General features: G+C 48.5%; 1 protein-coding gene across 2 annotated transcripts in view; it reads left to right on the top strand.

Annotated features, from left to right (window-relative positions):
* Positions 1-6,350: 6,350 nt before the first annotated feature.
* The window catches only part of CABLES2 (Cdk5 and Abl enzyme substrate 2), a 28,055-nt gene continuing 18,611 nt past the window's right edge, over positions 6,351-15,794 (top strand). For both annotated transcript variants that reach the window (XM_064167590.1, XM_064167589.1), the window contains exon 1: positions 6,351-6,890. In XM_064167590.1, the coding sequence (XP_064023660.1) occupies positions 6,379-6,890 (512 nt within the window). In that variant the 5' untranslated portion in view covers positions 6,351-6,378. The remainder of the gene's footprint in view (positions 6,891-15,794) is intronic.

The raw sequence follows: 15,794 nt of genomic DNA, 5'->3' as shown, positions 1-15,794 counted from the left end.
CCTTCCCTTTTCAGCTCTCAGCAGCCAGCACTGCGTCTGTCCCTCGCTCGGACTGACTTGCAGGGGGCAGCAATTCCCAGAGGAGCTCTGAACACAGATGGAGAGCTGGATAGGTCTGCCTTGTAATAACGCCCCACCCGGGGGAGAAGTGGAAGAAATCTCGGCATGCCACGAAGAGGCCACTCAGACTGCAGGGAGGCAGCCTGGGATCAGGAGAACTGAAGAAGGGAGGGGGACTTGTACGTGACTATAATCTCCTCCCTATGATGAACCCTTGATAAGCAAAATGTGCAGAAGCCCTGCCAAAAATAAGGAACTCCTCAATTTCTGTTTTTTTTCCAAAGAGTTTTTCTTTTCTTGCCCTACAGAATCCACCTTCACTTAATGAACTTTTTTTCTGTTGCTCCTTGCCTTTTTCCAGCAGGCATTTTCAGCTGATGTCCTGTATCTTTGTGTAGGATGTGTTTGAGGAGCTGGCAGGGACACATATTTCAGAGGGTAGGGACATCCCAAAACCATAAAATCAAAACAGAACAGAAAAAGTTTTGTCAGCTCTCAGCAAAATGCTGAAAACAAATAAAGTTTATACACTGCATTTCACCTTGGAAACTGTGCTCCCACCCAGTCCCTGGCTTGATGTCACTTGCCCCTCCCATGTTCCAGAAACATGGATAATTGCTGAAGGCAATTATGCTTGACAGACTTTTGTCCAAGTCATTCTTGACAGACAAATGCATGTATTGATTTGGTGATACACAGGCAGCCTCAGACTTGAACTGTTCTGCTGGAAGGGAGAAATCTGAGAGCTGCAAAGAGATCTGGAGCTACACAGAGAAGTTTCTCCTAGGTAAGTTCAGTTCTGCTAAAGGTGAGATGTTTGCAGGAGCACACAGAATCACAGAATTGCCTGGATTAGAGAAGACCTTCAAGATGAAGTCCAAACATTAACCTGACATTGACAAGTATCCCCAGGCTGAGCAGCGTCCAGCCCCACAGGCTGATCCTGGCTTCCTTGAGAACACAGCAACCTTTCCATAACTTCACTGGAGTTTGGGTAATGACTCCAAGGGGGTCTCTGTGCACCAGTTCTTGCTTTTTGCAGGGTTAAACTGGTTTGGTTGCCATGCTTCTGTGCATCACAAGAGGGACATTTTACACAACAATCTCCAAAACTCCCCTGGAATTACCCTTAGAGCGCACGAGTTAGCACCCACAGAGCGGCAAAGCAGAAGAGAGGCTGTCCCACAAACAGATCAGTCCTTCAGGGAGACTGGCAGCTCTCATTTCGTTTGTTTAGACAAATTATAGCTCTGATGTCATCAGTGACGCAATGCAGGTCAGATGACTGGGCCAGTGAACTGGTTTCCTGGAGGGATGGGTTCAGAGCACAGCTTGGGTTTGCTCAGATCAGGAGCTATGTGAAACCGTACATGAATCTGGAAGAGACGTGGTACAAGTATCCCTGTTCACTCTGTCCATCCAAACTTGCAACAAGTGGTTCTGTTGATGCCCATCATGCAAAACAGTTCTGCTAGCAGACCATCACCACTCCTCTGCTTCCTGATCTTCCAGCATCTGTTACCTGCTGAATCATTCTCCCAGTACTGAGCATTGCTCCCAGCTTGCAGAGCCGCCCTGGTCCTCCTTGTGCATCAGCCTCCCACAAAGCCCAGCAGTAAAATGACATTTTCAGTGACTCTTGATTTGTAAATTTCCTAAGAAATAAGTTTGTGCAGGCCTAGCTATGAGTATAAATTTCCAGCTCAGAAACAACCTCCTGCCACCACACAAAGGTTCCTCTGTTGCACGTGTGACGAAGACGATGTCGTGCAGGAAAGAGGGAAGTCTGATGAGCTCAAAGCAGAAGGGGACTGTTCTGAGGAGGTGGCTGGTTGCAAGGGAGGAACAAAAAGCACCTAAACCAGAGAAATGCAGATCAGATTCTGCCCCCTTACAGTATTCCAGGGTGGTACTGCCTGTATGACAATAACCATCTTGAAGGTTGCTTAATTCATGCCCTTTTCATGAGACTGGGCACCACCTTCTCTGCAGTGAAATCCTACCAGCCAAGATCTGATCAGTCAGTAATGCCCATTTATAGTGCTGGCTTTGGAAACGTGGCTTCACTCCTCAGTTCACCACAGGAAAACTCATTCCAGGCATTACTGAAGTCTTGCTTAAGTCCTCTTTTCAGAATTTAAGTGGGTTGTGCATTTCTTGCAGTTCCTTCCCAAGGTCAAATGCACAAAGGCAGGGCACAGCTGGGAGCTTGGGGGAGGCAGGGACAACTTAAATGTTCAGAACAGAGCACAGGAACAAGGCTTTACACCTTTGAAAGGAGGCTGTGGAGTTGTGGGTGGGCTTAGCAAGTCCAGCATGCAGTGGTGGTTCCTGGAAGGGAAAGATACAGGGAGTTGCTTTGCTCCTTTATCTCAAGCAAAGTTTATTAGGAAATTTTGAGCTGAAGTGTATGTTCCTTCTGCATCCCTTGGGCATCACAGCTTTTTTTTGCTTTGCCTTGAACGTTGTTGTCAACCCTTGGAGAGTTCCTCAGTTCCATAGCCCCTGCTCTTACCAAACTTGCTGCCCAACGTGCTGATCTCCAGTGGGGCCTCTCAAGAAAAGATATTTTGCAAGATCCTCCCGTGAAGATTATTGATCTATCAATAACTGCATGTAGAGCAGTGGTACAGAGAGAAGGTCTGATTCATTCATTCACAAATCCTCATGTAATCACCACATGCATTTTTCATGACCCAAGCCCCCTGTGAGCACAGGGCTCTGTGATTAAACCCATCAGCACCACGGGCTTTGCACCCTTGGTGTCACACAGGAGAGCCTGAGTCATTTTCCAAGGCACAGTTTTCAACAGAGGTCTGTCGGCAGCGTTTGCCTCCTGGGGCTCAGCATATAATTTTGCTGCAACTTAAATGTGCAGCGAGAGCAGAGGATTGCATCACCCACCGTGGGTGAGCACCCAGGAGCCCAGAGGACATGGTCACCTCGCTCCAGCAACAGCCGGGACAAACCAGGACTCCCAACTGGAGCTGACTGGAGGCAGATGGAAACTGCTGCAGGTTGCACGGCTAATGTCGTGCTGGGGCCAACAGCTTGAGCCAATGCTGAGGTGCAGGAGGGGAGCCATGGAGATGGATATGCCAGCAGGGAGCAGGAGTGGTCCAACGTGTGAATGCAGTTAGGCTGCACTTCATTTCTTACGTACACAACACATGTAGGGAATGGTACCCCCAGGAATGTTCTGAGATACACTAAATAGGAGGGGGAAGGTGAGCTCAGGAGAATGCATAGTCCTCAAAACCACAGTGACTGGTCTTTAGATTGATGTTGTGAGTGTGAAGCTTAGCTCCAAACAGTCCTGGTTCCCCCTGGGTGTGTTGATTGAAGGAGAGAATTTAAGAGCTGAATCGTGATAGCATCCTTGGGATGAAGTCCTTGGATTAGAGCCTGATCAGGAAGGGATATCAAGCTCTGGGTGAACATAGCACTTACTCATTATCCTCCCTGACTTCTAAAGACCACCCTGGTTCCCTGTGAGGCCTGTTAGATCCTCATTCACTCCCTATGTAGGCTGCAGAAGTCTGTACAGAAATTTCTGATGCCTTATCTTAATACTAGGAGTTCCTCCAACTAGAAGGCTGTTCTTCTGGTTCCCAGCCTAAATATATTCATGACCTGTTTATCTTTACTTGGTTTTGGGCCATGATTCTGCAAAAAAAAAATGTAACACCCAGCCCACATATGTACTTAAAAATGCTGTCTCATATCAGATGCTTAGACCAAATCCTGCAGTTCCTCCACATAGAAAATTCTTGGTGACTTTGGTGGCTCCACTCTTCATATAATATTGAAACAAAGACTTTCAGGCTTGGCCTGCTCCACACCAGCTCCTTATTCCAACAAGCCCTGACTGCTCAGACATGTCCACACCACCCAGGAATTCCTTCAAGGTAGAGCAGGAGCTCCAGAAGCAGGATGAGTATGAGTTGATCATTGAAGCTTTCAGAGTAATGCTTTACATTTGGGAATGACACTGGTGTGGATGCAGACCCACCTGCCTTCCAGTCAGTCCAGGGGATTCCAGTGGTTAAGGTTGGAGTGTGCTTCAGCCCAGACCTTGAAGCTGCTGTGCAGCACCACCATGAATCCAGCCTTTCTCCTTTTCATCCCTGTATATGAATTAAGAGCACCTCCAGTCAAAATGGAGCTTGGACACTGCTGCAGGGATTCCCTCACTGCAGGAAACAGGAAGAAAAGGATGCTTGGGGTTGTACCCAGTTGCTGCCATTTGTGGAACCAATGCTGCTGTGCCACCCACTGCTTTTAGCAGCAGCTTTCTGGAAACACAGCAACGTGCCCACTGAACTCACACACTGGGAGCCAGTTTGCCTGTCAGATGCAGCTGAAAACTCCCCAGCAATAACAGCAGCGACATTCAGACCGCTAAATTCAGCTTTGAAGTTGGCAACCCACTAAGTTATGGAGGCTGGCTCCCTCCTTCTTCATCCTGCGTTGACTCAGTGGGAAAATTTACATCCTGCAGAGGTTTTTACAAGGAGAGAATGAAAAACATAAAAAAGAAAGTGTTTGTTACAATCCAATCTTGGGTTCCAGAGAATGGTTCTCAACAAGCCTAGCTAGGTTTCCATGCCCATTTATCCCTTGGCTTATTTGATGAGCTTGCCAGCGGGAAGGATTTTCATCCCTTTTTATCCCAAATTATTTTTTGACTCAGCTGTGATCAGAGATGATGCTGCCAAATAATTTAGGCTCAAAATCTGACCTAGATTGAAGAGCAGAAGATACTGAAGGATGTTCTTGGGAATTTAAAGTGGAGAGTTTATATTTCACTGTATGCCTTTTTTAATGGAAGCCTACATGAAAACATTGTCTTATATTTCCTGTCCCAATCCTATTATTATTATTAAATGCTATTAATGCTATTAAAAAAGTGTTGCTGCCCCACTTGCAATGGTACACAAAAGAGGATCTTATGAAACAGCCATCTGAAAAGACATAGAACCTCTGTGTGTTTTATAGGACAGCTTCAAAATCTATCTTTTATTCAGTGACCATATTTCAGGTCACATCATCAGACATCAGTCTGATTGCTGGTGTAAACTGCAAGCAATATGAAGAGCTGGCATCTAGCTTCTTTAAACATATTTGGCACAAGCATTTAGCACTCCAGGGGTCCAATGTTGCAAACAGACAAATACCTGCTTAACTGTAACATCTCAGTGGTTCTTCGTTGATGGTAAATTTGGGCAATTTGTCCATTGGCAAAATCCCTTCTGGGGGCATAAGCTGCTTTGGAGCATGTGAGTTGGGCAGCACAGAGGCTGTCAGCACCCATAGCCACAGCACCCAGCAAAGCTCCTAAGCTTCTTCTGCCAGCCTTAATCGCGTGGACATCGTCAGTGCACATCAATGTCCTCCGAGGACGGCAGGAAGGGCAAAGCTCTCTCAGTTGGCAAGCAGTCAGAGCATCCTGGGATGTGGCAGAGAGCAGCTCAAGTGCCTGAGGGGTGTGTTTACTCCGTGCAGCATAAACACACCAGTCCGGGAAGCGTCATGCTGCGCTTGAGTCATTTGGTGGGCAAAAATATGTAGTTTATACTCTCCCAGATTTGTGTCTGCCCTGTTCATATACGTCCCACGACCAGCGCTGCCTCGGTTTCGCAGCAGGGGCTGAAAGGAGTGAGGATTCATCCCTTTACAGGGGCTGCTGGTCAGTCTCAAGATCGTGCGCGGGGATTCATGCCAAGATCCCCGGGGCTGGCAGGCTGAGGTCCACCCCAGGCTGTTGGACTGGAAAAAGGTGAGAAACGTCTTGTAGGAGCAACGTGATGCACATAGCCACTAGCTGATGATTTTAGATGTGTCCCTCCTGCCTGCATGAAGGCCAGAAGACCTTCGGACTGGGCAACCAGCAGAGTCACTTGAGGGTTCAGGTGGGGAGAAGGGGACCGTTGAATGGGGACACGATGAGCTTGTGGCTGTTCTAGGGAAGCACCTGAAGGAGGAAGGAACTGCCTGTGGGGAGAGAACCAGGAAGGGGTTTGCCAGTCCGCGGCTACTGGGGCAGCCTCAGCCCGCCGGACGGGGGCACCACCGAGCCTCTTGTGCCAGAGGAGCCGTTAACGCTCACCGGTGCTAGGACCCGGCAGAGGCCCACCGGCCGGCGCGGGAGGGCGGGGATACCCGTAATAACCAAGCCGAGCCAATCAGCGTGGGGCAACGGCTGAGCTTATTTACATTCCGGCGCGACGCATCCAATCAGCGTGCGAATTGTGGGCGCTGCTGCGCCCCCCGCCGGCCCAACCTGGGCGGCCGAGGCGGTCGCGGCTCATTCGGAGAATGGCCGCGGCCACGGCGTGCGGCTCTCCGCCTCCCCGCCCGCCCCGCGAGCAGCCGCCGCCGCGGAAGCGGGGTGACTCCCGGCGGCGGCAGGCCGCCCTCTTCTTCCTCAACAACATCTCCTTGGACGGACGGCCGCCCTGCCCGCCCACCGAGAAACCGCTGCCGCCCGCCGGCCCGGGCGAAGGGGAGGAGGCAGCGGCGGCGGAGCCGACCGGAGTCCCCCCTCGTTTGTTGTCCCCGTCGCCCGCCTGCCAACCGCCGCCCGCTCTGCTGCTGACCGGCGTCTCCCCTCTCGTCGCCACCACCGGAGCCAAGGGGGAGGCGGACTCCACCCGTGGTAGCATGTTTCTACCGCAGCTGCTCCTGGGCGGCCCGCTCTGTCCACCGCCCGCGGCGCCGCCCGCCCTGCCGGGGATGCTGGCGGCCACCAAACCGGGCGCAGCGGGGCTGTTGAGCCCCACACAGAACGCGGCGGGCGGCGGCTTCGCTCTGGAGGCGCAGCGACAGAGGTGAGTGAGGGGAACGGGACACACAGAGACAGCCCCTACCGCCCCCTATACACACACCCCTGCCGCCCTGACCCCGCGGGGCGTGGGAAGCGGTGGGACCCCCCGGGGCCCTGGGAAGAGCCAGACTTTCCCAGGGCCCTCGGCCGGACGGTGGCTCCGGGGGCACAGGGAACGGAGCATGGGAAACGGCTGCCCCGGGGGAAGAGCGGCCGAGGGAGGCGGTGCCGACCCCGCTGTCGCCTGGTCCCGGGAGGGAGCCCCTATCCCGGCTCAGCCCTGCCGGGGGTGTGCCGTGGGGAAGCGGGGAGTTCACCTCATAAGCAGCCGGGGAGCGCTGCCCGCTGGCTCTGGAAGCCCCGGGGATGTGCGGCTGCCGCTGCGGAGGATGCTCCAGCCTGCAGGAGCGACTGGTGAGGGGCATTTGCGGAGCGTTTCTAATTGCGCTGAGACTCCGGCTGCAGATCTGCGGTAGCCTGAGCCCTGCCTCCTGCTTTGCCCTAGCTCGGTCGTTTGCTTTCTTTTCTGTTTCCAGCTGAAGCTGACAGTTACTGCTAGGCAGGACTCTTCCTCCTTGCCACAGCCGCGCTGCTGCTGTACAGCCGTCTCCTAATCTCTGCTACTTGCCTGTGCAGTAACTGCATTCATAAACGCTTGTGCTCTGGGAACTTGGAGTCAGCCCTAGGGGAGGATGTGCTAGCCTCCAGTGCAGGATTACTGCTGCCTTTTCCAAGGACTTCTGTCAGCCTGGAAGTGTTGGTTTTCTAATCGACTGCAAGGCGGGCTCTTGCTCAGATCTTGGGGATTTGAGCTCTAAAGGAACTCTTTTCAGGCCGTTTCTTGCATAAACAGCTCTGTAAAGTGAGCTGGTGCTCTGAGCCTGAAGATAGCACAGAGTATCAAAGGCTTTATGTCTCTGTGGTCTTTATATCAGCTTCCAGGGCTTTGTAAGAGAGATGAAATGGAGAAGCTGTCTGTGCCTTAAAGCTGGGGAGTTTTGCTAAGGCAATTGATGGGTGTTCCAATGTATGTCTTCTACTGGAAGTGTCCCATCATTACCCAGGGAACAGTTGTTTGGAGGCTCAAGTGACTTTAGAAAACAGTAGCTGTTGGTCAGTGAGGTGTGGGGATCCTCTTGTGTGTTGCCCCTCCTGGATTTTTCACCTTCTTGAACTGTCGTTTACCACCCATTACTTTTCCCCTCTTAACGGAAGAGACCTTTTTTCCTTACTTCCTGCAGAAGCTGAAGCTGGCCTTGCTAGATGGATGTCCTGTACACACAGATTGCACTATTAGGTATTGCTTGTTGAGTAGGAAAGCCTGAGGTGAGGGTGTTGCTGTGGCACAGCTGCCTAGCACTACTCCTAGTCCACAACAGCCAGTGTGCCAGGTGCTGTGACTTCATTTCATTGCTTTAGTGTTGTAGGTAGAGCTCTTGAGGGCAAGTTTTGCATCAAGAGCTTCACAAGCACAGGTTCCTCTGTGGGTATGACATTCCTTGTGCCTGTTGAGTTCTGGAATGATGGAGTTCATGCAGCTGATTCAGTCCTTCCTCATCCCATTCCAAGTCAATCTAACACTAAGAAAATGCTCCTAGGATCTTCTCATTTGATGCCTTTTCTGTTCCTTTCCTTGGCATCTGGTTTTAGATGTTGTTTTCTGCTATGGTAATTCTAATCAATTCATTTGAAAAGAGTGATAAATCAGATCTATGAGGTAGAGAAGTGTGAGGAGGTAGTTGAGACAAATGAAGGGGTTTCTGTCCCAGTAATGACAAAACAGTCCATGATTTCTGAGCATGGAAGGGATGGCTGAAAGGGCATGTTGGATTGAGTCAGTCATTTTGTATACTACTTAAAAGGGTGATGTGGAGTGAGAGTGCATCTATTTTTGTGTCTTTAAAGGAGAAAAGAGCATGAGAAGATCTGCTGAGGCTATCAGGCAGAAGATCCAAATCTTTCTATGGCGATACACACATCTGACAGGATAGTTTTATGCTGCCTGTGGGGACATGTTAGACCTGATATATCTCCTCCCAGTTATGCTGGGCCCAGGAGTGGATGAGATGAGCCATCCCTCCAACTTCCATCATTCCAACTTCACCTGCAGCTTATTTAGCAATATTTTTCTGCTGCACTCTGCCATAGAGCATCCCTGCAGAGCGACCTCCTCTTGTCATAAATACATGAGGAGGGGGTTGTGGAATTTCCTGCAAGGGCTTTCCCTTCTGTGTTACATGAGCTGTTTGCAAAATAAGGTTCAGAAATCAACAAACAATTACAAAATGTGTTAGCTTCCTGAGCTCCAGTGAAAGCAGGGTATCGTTTTACTGTACAGTAAGGTTGCTACTCTAGATAGGTTAACTGCCTGCATCGTGCAAATGTACAGGGGTATGAAGTCATCAGAGGGAAGGGGGAAGTGGAATCTGCACTGTGACTCTGGACATCTAATCTTTGGTGGCCGCCTAAAGCAGCTGCTCTCCTCAGAGTCCTTTTTTAGTCACTGTCAAGAGCTGCTTAGAATTGGAGCCTTCCTTAAGCACACCAGCAGCATGGGCTGAAGAGTCTCCAAGTTAGCTCTGTGTTCAGTGAGCAGAGCTACTGCAGTCCTGTGCCATTCCTGGGGATTTCATCATGCTGGGACTTGTCCTAGTCCATGGGGATCTCTTAATCTAGAACTGGCAGTTTTGTTGGGCAGAGTTTTATTACAAAACTTGATCTTGTCTGACTTGATTGGGAAGTTGCAAGAAGCTGATGAAACCAGCCAGCATGGATTGGCCTGTGTCTCTTGGTTAGTTACTAGAGACAAGCAGGATCTTCAGTACAGCCCAAGGAACTGACCTGCTCCACTAATGGAATGTGAAGTTTCTTGGAGTTCCTTGGTAACTGATGGCTCCCTTAGGATGGAAACTTGAGTGGTGCACACTCCCTTGGAGCATCTGGATGCTTGGTTTCATCATGCTGCAAGCTGAGCGTTACAAACTTAATGACTTTAACCTTTTACTTCTGTTTTGATAAGAAATCTTCTGTTTACAGGATCTTAGAATGTTGTGTTGTACCAGCTTGCTTAATCTGCTCTCCATCCCTCCTCCCTTCTCCTCTAGTTTGCTCTGTTCTTTCAAAGAACAAGGCTCACAGAAAGCAGCGGAGGGAGGCAGCAGGCAGCGAACAAATGGGCATTCACAGATGTAGAATCAATCTCTGCAGCTGGGTCTGAAACTGGCAGAGCTTTCTGGGGAAACAGATTACAGAGAGCCCCAAAAATAGCCAGGTTATGAAAGCACAAAGGATGGGAAGAGCCCTGAATGTCAATGCTTGTTGTGTTTCAGAGGTTTCAGTATCGAGGCTTGTAGAGCAGCTGGTTGTGCCATATATTTGCTGCATTTTGCCTGGCCTGAGAATAAATACAGAGACTAAATTCTTTGCAACTGATGCATATGTCTTTGGTGCTCTGTGGTGAGAGAGCTGAGCTGAATGCTCATGGTTACTGATAAATCAGAAATGACTGAGCTAATTTAGGTCATTGAAAGAGTGGGAGGATAAACAGTAGTTAACAGCAGCACTTTGGACCAACTCTGCTTTTGAGCCTTAATTGGCTGCTGAATTGCTGACATAGGTGTGATCATGTTAGTTCCTTGGGTGGAATGGCAGAAATGCTTGGCTAGCCTTTTATGCTTATGATGGTTAATGTGTTGTTTTGTCCTGCTGTCAGTTTAGCTGCTGATTTCACTTCAATATAAATAAATAAATAAACACATATTTTTGTTGAGATGGATGAAAAGCAGTGTTTAAAAGTTTTCATTTTGAGCCTTACTTGAAATAACCTGAGCACACATGGTGCATTTCAGGAAGCAGCAAGAGCTGTCAGAGCTGGCAAACCTTTACCTTTCAGGCATAAACAGTAGACAGGGCTGAACATGAATATATTCTAAATCTGAACTTCATTTAAAAGGCAGCTGACATGTGAAAGCTGCAATCTCCTCCTCAGCAAGTACAGTTTGCTTTGACAGCTTTCTGTCTTATGTGCAACTGGAGGTAAACTCTGTGTGTCCAGTATTAGAGGTTGTAATCTGTAGCTGACTGTAGGATTTATTATCTGATGTTCCCAGCCAGGTATATTAAGCAGAAGTTAGTTGTATGCCTAGTAGGGAACTTGGAGATCAGAAAATCCACATCCTTGTATCCTGCACACCTCTGTGAATGGGTCTGGATCAGACAGTCCTAAATGCTGCTAACACCAAGGTTATTTGACCTGTTCATTCAAAAGAGTCCAGAGGTTTTTAAAGTGACTTTGATCTCCAGGCAGAAGGATTCTGCACAGAATTAACTGTACTGGCAGCTGATCTCACCAGCTTTTCAAAGCAATTGTGCAGAAGCTCTGGCAGCAGGTTTTGGGATGCTGTGTGTAAGGGGATGTTCTAGAAGCAGCATTTCCACCTTTCCCTTCCCTTGCTGCCAGCTCACAGCTCCTCTCTGCAGGAGTCTTATGAGAGTGGTCCAAATGACATTGTCTTGCTTCTTGAAGGCAATGAGTCATCAGCTGAGAGGGGAAAATGCTACCAAATGAAATGGAAAAAGCCAAAAGCTTAACTCTGGGGAGGAATCCGTGTGGCTCTATTTCAGACCTCCAGTAAGCAAGTCCTGTAGTAGGAGTGTTGCAACCAACAAGGAGGACATGTTTAGGCTGTCAGGGCTCCTTACTATAACTTTGAGCCCCAAGGTCCTCCCTGACAATTGCAGAGCAGTGAGCTGCCCCAGCTAGCATCTGCTTTGCTGACTGACCAAACAGCTAGGTGAACATGAAGCTAATAGACAGGAACTACCCAATATTTTCCTGCAGATAAAGCCTGCTTTAGTTTTTGTTAATGTCAAATGTGTGCCTACAGTATTGGTTTTCAGCAGTATTTAGTGCTTGCTTACACTGCAGAATTTCAGAGCACCCTAAATTTCTGGGGACATACCCAAGTGCTTCTGAACTGGAACATGTCCAGAGGAGGGTGACGAAGCTGGTGAGAGGCCTGGAGCACAGCCTTGTGAGGAGAGGCTGAGGGAGCTGGGGGTGTGCAGCCTGGAGAAGAGGAGGCTCAGGGCAGACCTCATGGCTGTCTACAACTACCTGAAGGGAGGCTGTAGCCAGGTGGGGTTGGTCTCTTCTGCCAGGCAACCAGCAACAGAAGAAGGGGACACAGTCTCAAGTTGTGCTGGGGGAGGTTCTAGGCTAGATGTTAGGAGGAAGTTGTTGGCAGAGAGAGTGATTGGCATTGGAATGGGCTGCCCAGGGAGGTGGTGGAGTCACTGTCCCTGGAGGTGTTCAAGAAGAGCCTGGATGAGGCACTTAGTGCCATGGTCTGGTTGATTGTCAAGGGCTGGGTGCTAGGTTGGACTGGATGATCTTGGAGGTCTCTTCCAACCTGGATGATTCCATGATTCTTTGGGGCTCTTTTGTGCTCTTGGCACCATGACTGAACCAGTTCAGGAGAGTTATTGGCAGTGCTGATCTTCTTTTGCAAGCTCCTATGAACTGTGGGATGAGGCAGGGAGGGAAAGGTCTTTGCTTTCAGTTTGAAGAGCAACTCTAAGCTACAGTTTCTGCTCTGAGGTTGGATCTGGTTTGTTTGGTTTAGAAAAGGAGGGGGGTGGAGGTGAAGGAAAGTTACACTTGCAAAATTCTCTATTAACAAATTTTTCCTCTTTCCTGCAGCACGTTTTAGTTGCATTAAATCCTCCAGACTTAACTTCAGCTGGCCTGTGCTCCTCTTTTTCCCATCTGTCAACCAGTTAGAGCTGTGAGGCTTGTCAGGCTGAGAGAGCTTGAGGATGCTTTTGAGCTTTCTTTTGAAGGTTGTTCTGAAGTCTCTGGCACTGTAGTTTAAAAATGCACAATGTGACATGCACCCAAACACGATGGAATCTGGATTTTTTTAAATGAGCTTAGAAGTGTTGTTGATAAAGCAGGTGACTGCAGATGGAGAGTGCTCAGCTAAAGCCACTGTCATGCTAGATCTTCAAAGGTTAGAGCTTTAAAGCTCTGCATTTGGATAGAGCTGTTGTGTATGTGATTTATTATTATAGTATAACACCTGAAATAAAAATTAAATCATAGAATCATTTTGGTTGGAAAAAAATCTTTAAGGTCATCAAGTCCAACAATTAATGAAGAGCTTTTAGCTGGTCTTGTAAGTGCAAACAGAGCAAAATTGTTTCACAAGATAATCCTCAGATCTGAGCTGTATCAAGTCTTTAAAAGCTTGATGTGGGTTGACCCTGCTGCCTGAGGCTGTGATCCCACAGCCCTTCCCTGGGACCTCTGCAGCCAGCTTCTTCAGGAGACGCTCCTCTTATGCCAGCTCTTGCTCCAGGTGGTGATACCTGGGCTCAGCACAGCTGCAGACCTGCTTTGGGGCTGGGTAGCTTTCAAGACCAAACCACTGCTGGTCAAAGCTGTTTGCTCAACAGCATGGATGGATTCGTACTTGCTCTGACATGGCCACTGCAATACAAGCATAAAGTTTTCTCCCAGTGAGGCTACAGCCTCGTGATTGGGGGTTGAAGGGGATGACTGATGTGGTGGGAAGAACAAACTGCTCATAAAAGCAGAGGGTGGGCTCTCTAAACTCTCCTTGAGTGGGTTTCTTCCAGTCATCTGTTTTGAATTTTCTTCTCTTTCCTAGTTAAAAGCTTCTCTCTTTATTTTCTTTTTTTCCTTTTCTCTCCTGCTTTGTTTGGTTTTTTTAAGAGAGTTTTATTGTCCTGAAGGGCTTTATTTTTAACAAGGCACGTGATGGAATGACAGCATCATCTCTCAGAAGTGCATGAATATTTCTAGCATAATGTCCAGAGTGTTATCAAGGACACACTTTGTACTTCATTTGCCTGTTTTGGTCAGTGCTTCAATGCTCAGTGAGGAGAGCACAAAGAAGAGAGGGAACCAGGCTGATGACATCAAGATACTGGTAGGAATTTGGAGGAATAGTCCCTAGGTGTTTCCTGGACAGTACATCTAGTTTGCTTTGTGAGAAGAAGTCCTGTTCAATATCTTTATTGATTATCTGGATGAGGGGATTGAGTCCAGCATCAGTAAGTTTGCAGATGACACCAAGCTAGGAGCAGGTGTTGATCTGTTGGAAGGTAGGAGAGCCCTGCAGAGGGACCTGGACAGGCTGGATGGGTGGGCAGAGGTCAACGGGATGACATTTAACAAGGCCAAGTGCAGGGTTCTGCACTTTGGCCACAACAGCCCCAGGCAGCGCTACAGGCTGGGGACTGAGTGGCTGAGAGCAGCCAAGAGGAGAGGGACCTGGGGCACTGGTGGAGAGTAGGCTGAAGATGGTATTGGCATTGGAATGGGCTGCCCAGGGAGGTGGTGGAGACACTGTGCCTGAAGGTGTTCAAGAAAAGACTGGCTGGGGCACTTAGCGCCATTGTCTGGTTGACTGGATAGGGCTGGGTGCTAGGTTGGACTGGATGATCTTGGAGGTCTCTTCCAACCTGGTTGATTCTGTGATTCTAAGAAGCAGGGATTTTAGGAGTGGGCTTCAGAAGAGGGCTCTGGGCACAGCAAACCTTTCATCTGGTTTGGTGGCTGTGTTGCAACAGATGGCTTTCATAATTACTGCAAGGCAGTGTTTTACCCCTGCATTGCCTAAACACTCTGAGCACCAAAACAATGTGATTTACGAAACACAATGAATACAAAGCTCATTTCCTAGTAGCTTTAGGTCTTAATCATAGGTGGTTGTGAATCAGCAGTGAAGTAGCAGCTGCTGTGTGGAGTATCTAATTTCTTTCCTTGTTAGTGTTTAAAGCTCCCCAGGCATAGTGAGCTTCCCACTTACTCTACCTCCACCTTCATTCAAATTATCCTTCACTTCTGTTCCTTCTCATCTGTCCTGTAGGTTGTGTGATGCATTCTTCTCCTTCTATGTGGCCTTGCTGATGTTTGAGGAGTGCAGGGTGTTCTGGCTCCTTGGGACCAGCAAAAACAGCCCTTTGAGTTTTGCAGACAAACCTTGGCTGAGGGGAAAAAAAAAAGGTGAAGGAATTGGGTGTCCTCTCTCATCCTCTCACAGAGGAGCTTGTTGTGAAGCATAAAAGCACTTTTCATGCTCATGTGGCTAATTTTGGCTTACTGTTTAAAATGAAGGAAACCAGTTCTGCTGTGTGAGACTTGTCTTTATTCTCTGGCAGTCTGAGACTTAAGCACATGTCAGAATGAGCTCCTGGGATGGTGGCCTGCAATCCAAGTGGCACAATTATGGTGCCATAGTGAGCAGGTGCCTTTGTAAAGAAGGAGCACTTAGCTGTATGCTTAACTGTTGGTTACACAGGGATCTTCTCTGCCAATGTCTCTCACTGAACATCAGAGCTGAAACCATGAAAATGGCTTGCTTGGTACTGATGGAGATTCTTCATCAAAAGCATTTGCTGCACCAAATACATGGGTTTTGGTGATTCAGGATAAATGTAGGCTCTGACTTCTTGTGGCTTTAATTACTGAGAACTTGTTGCTACTCAGTCTGCTTTGGAGCAGGAAACTCATTAATGTAGGCACTGAGGGTGGTAGGGAACAGGGTTTTATAGGAAACAGGGATATTCACACTCAGAACCTGAAAACAGCAAATGTCTCCTGGGCTGTGTAAGTAACAGCAGTGGCAAAAAAAAACCCCATATAATAAGGTGGAGGAGTTTCAAACTAGAACTGGATTTCTTAATCCCTTGATGCCAGTATTTTACCTAGTGGAAGTGAGGCACAGGTCAGCTGGCTTTTGGCTCACCCCCAAGGAAGGAAACTGATACAACTTAATCTCTAAAATATGACATGGCAAAACAAATCTGACAGGTATGTCTTTCCACTGTAAACAGGGTTTGGGATCTGGATTCCTTGTGCAAATTACCTTTGACAGTTGTT

This window comes from Pogoniulus pusillus, chromosome 29 (assembly GCF_015220805.1).
Source record: "Pogoniulus pusillus isolate bPogPus1 chromosome 29, bPogPus1.pri, whole genome shotgun sequence".
NCBI classification, from domain to species: domain Eukaryota; kingdom Metazoa; phylum Chordata; class Aves; order Piciformes; family Lybiidae; genus Pogoniulus; species Pogoniulus pusillus.
Note: the sequence above shows the minus strand (reverse complement) of the source record. Positions and strands in the feature narration are given on the sequence as shown.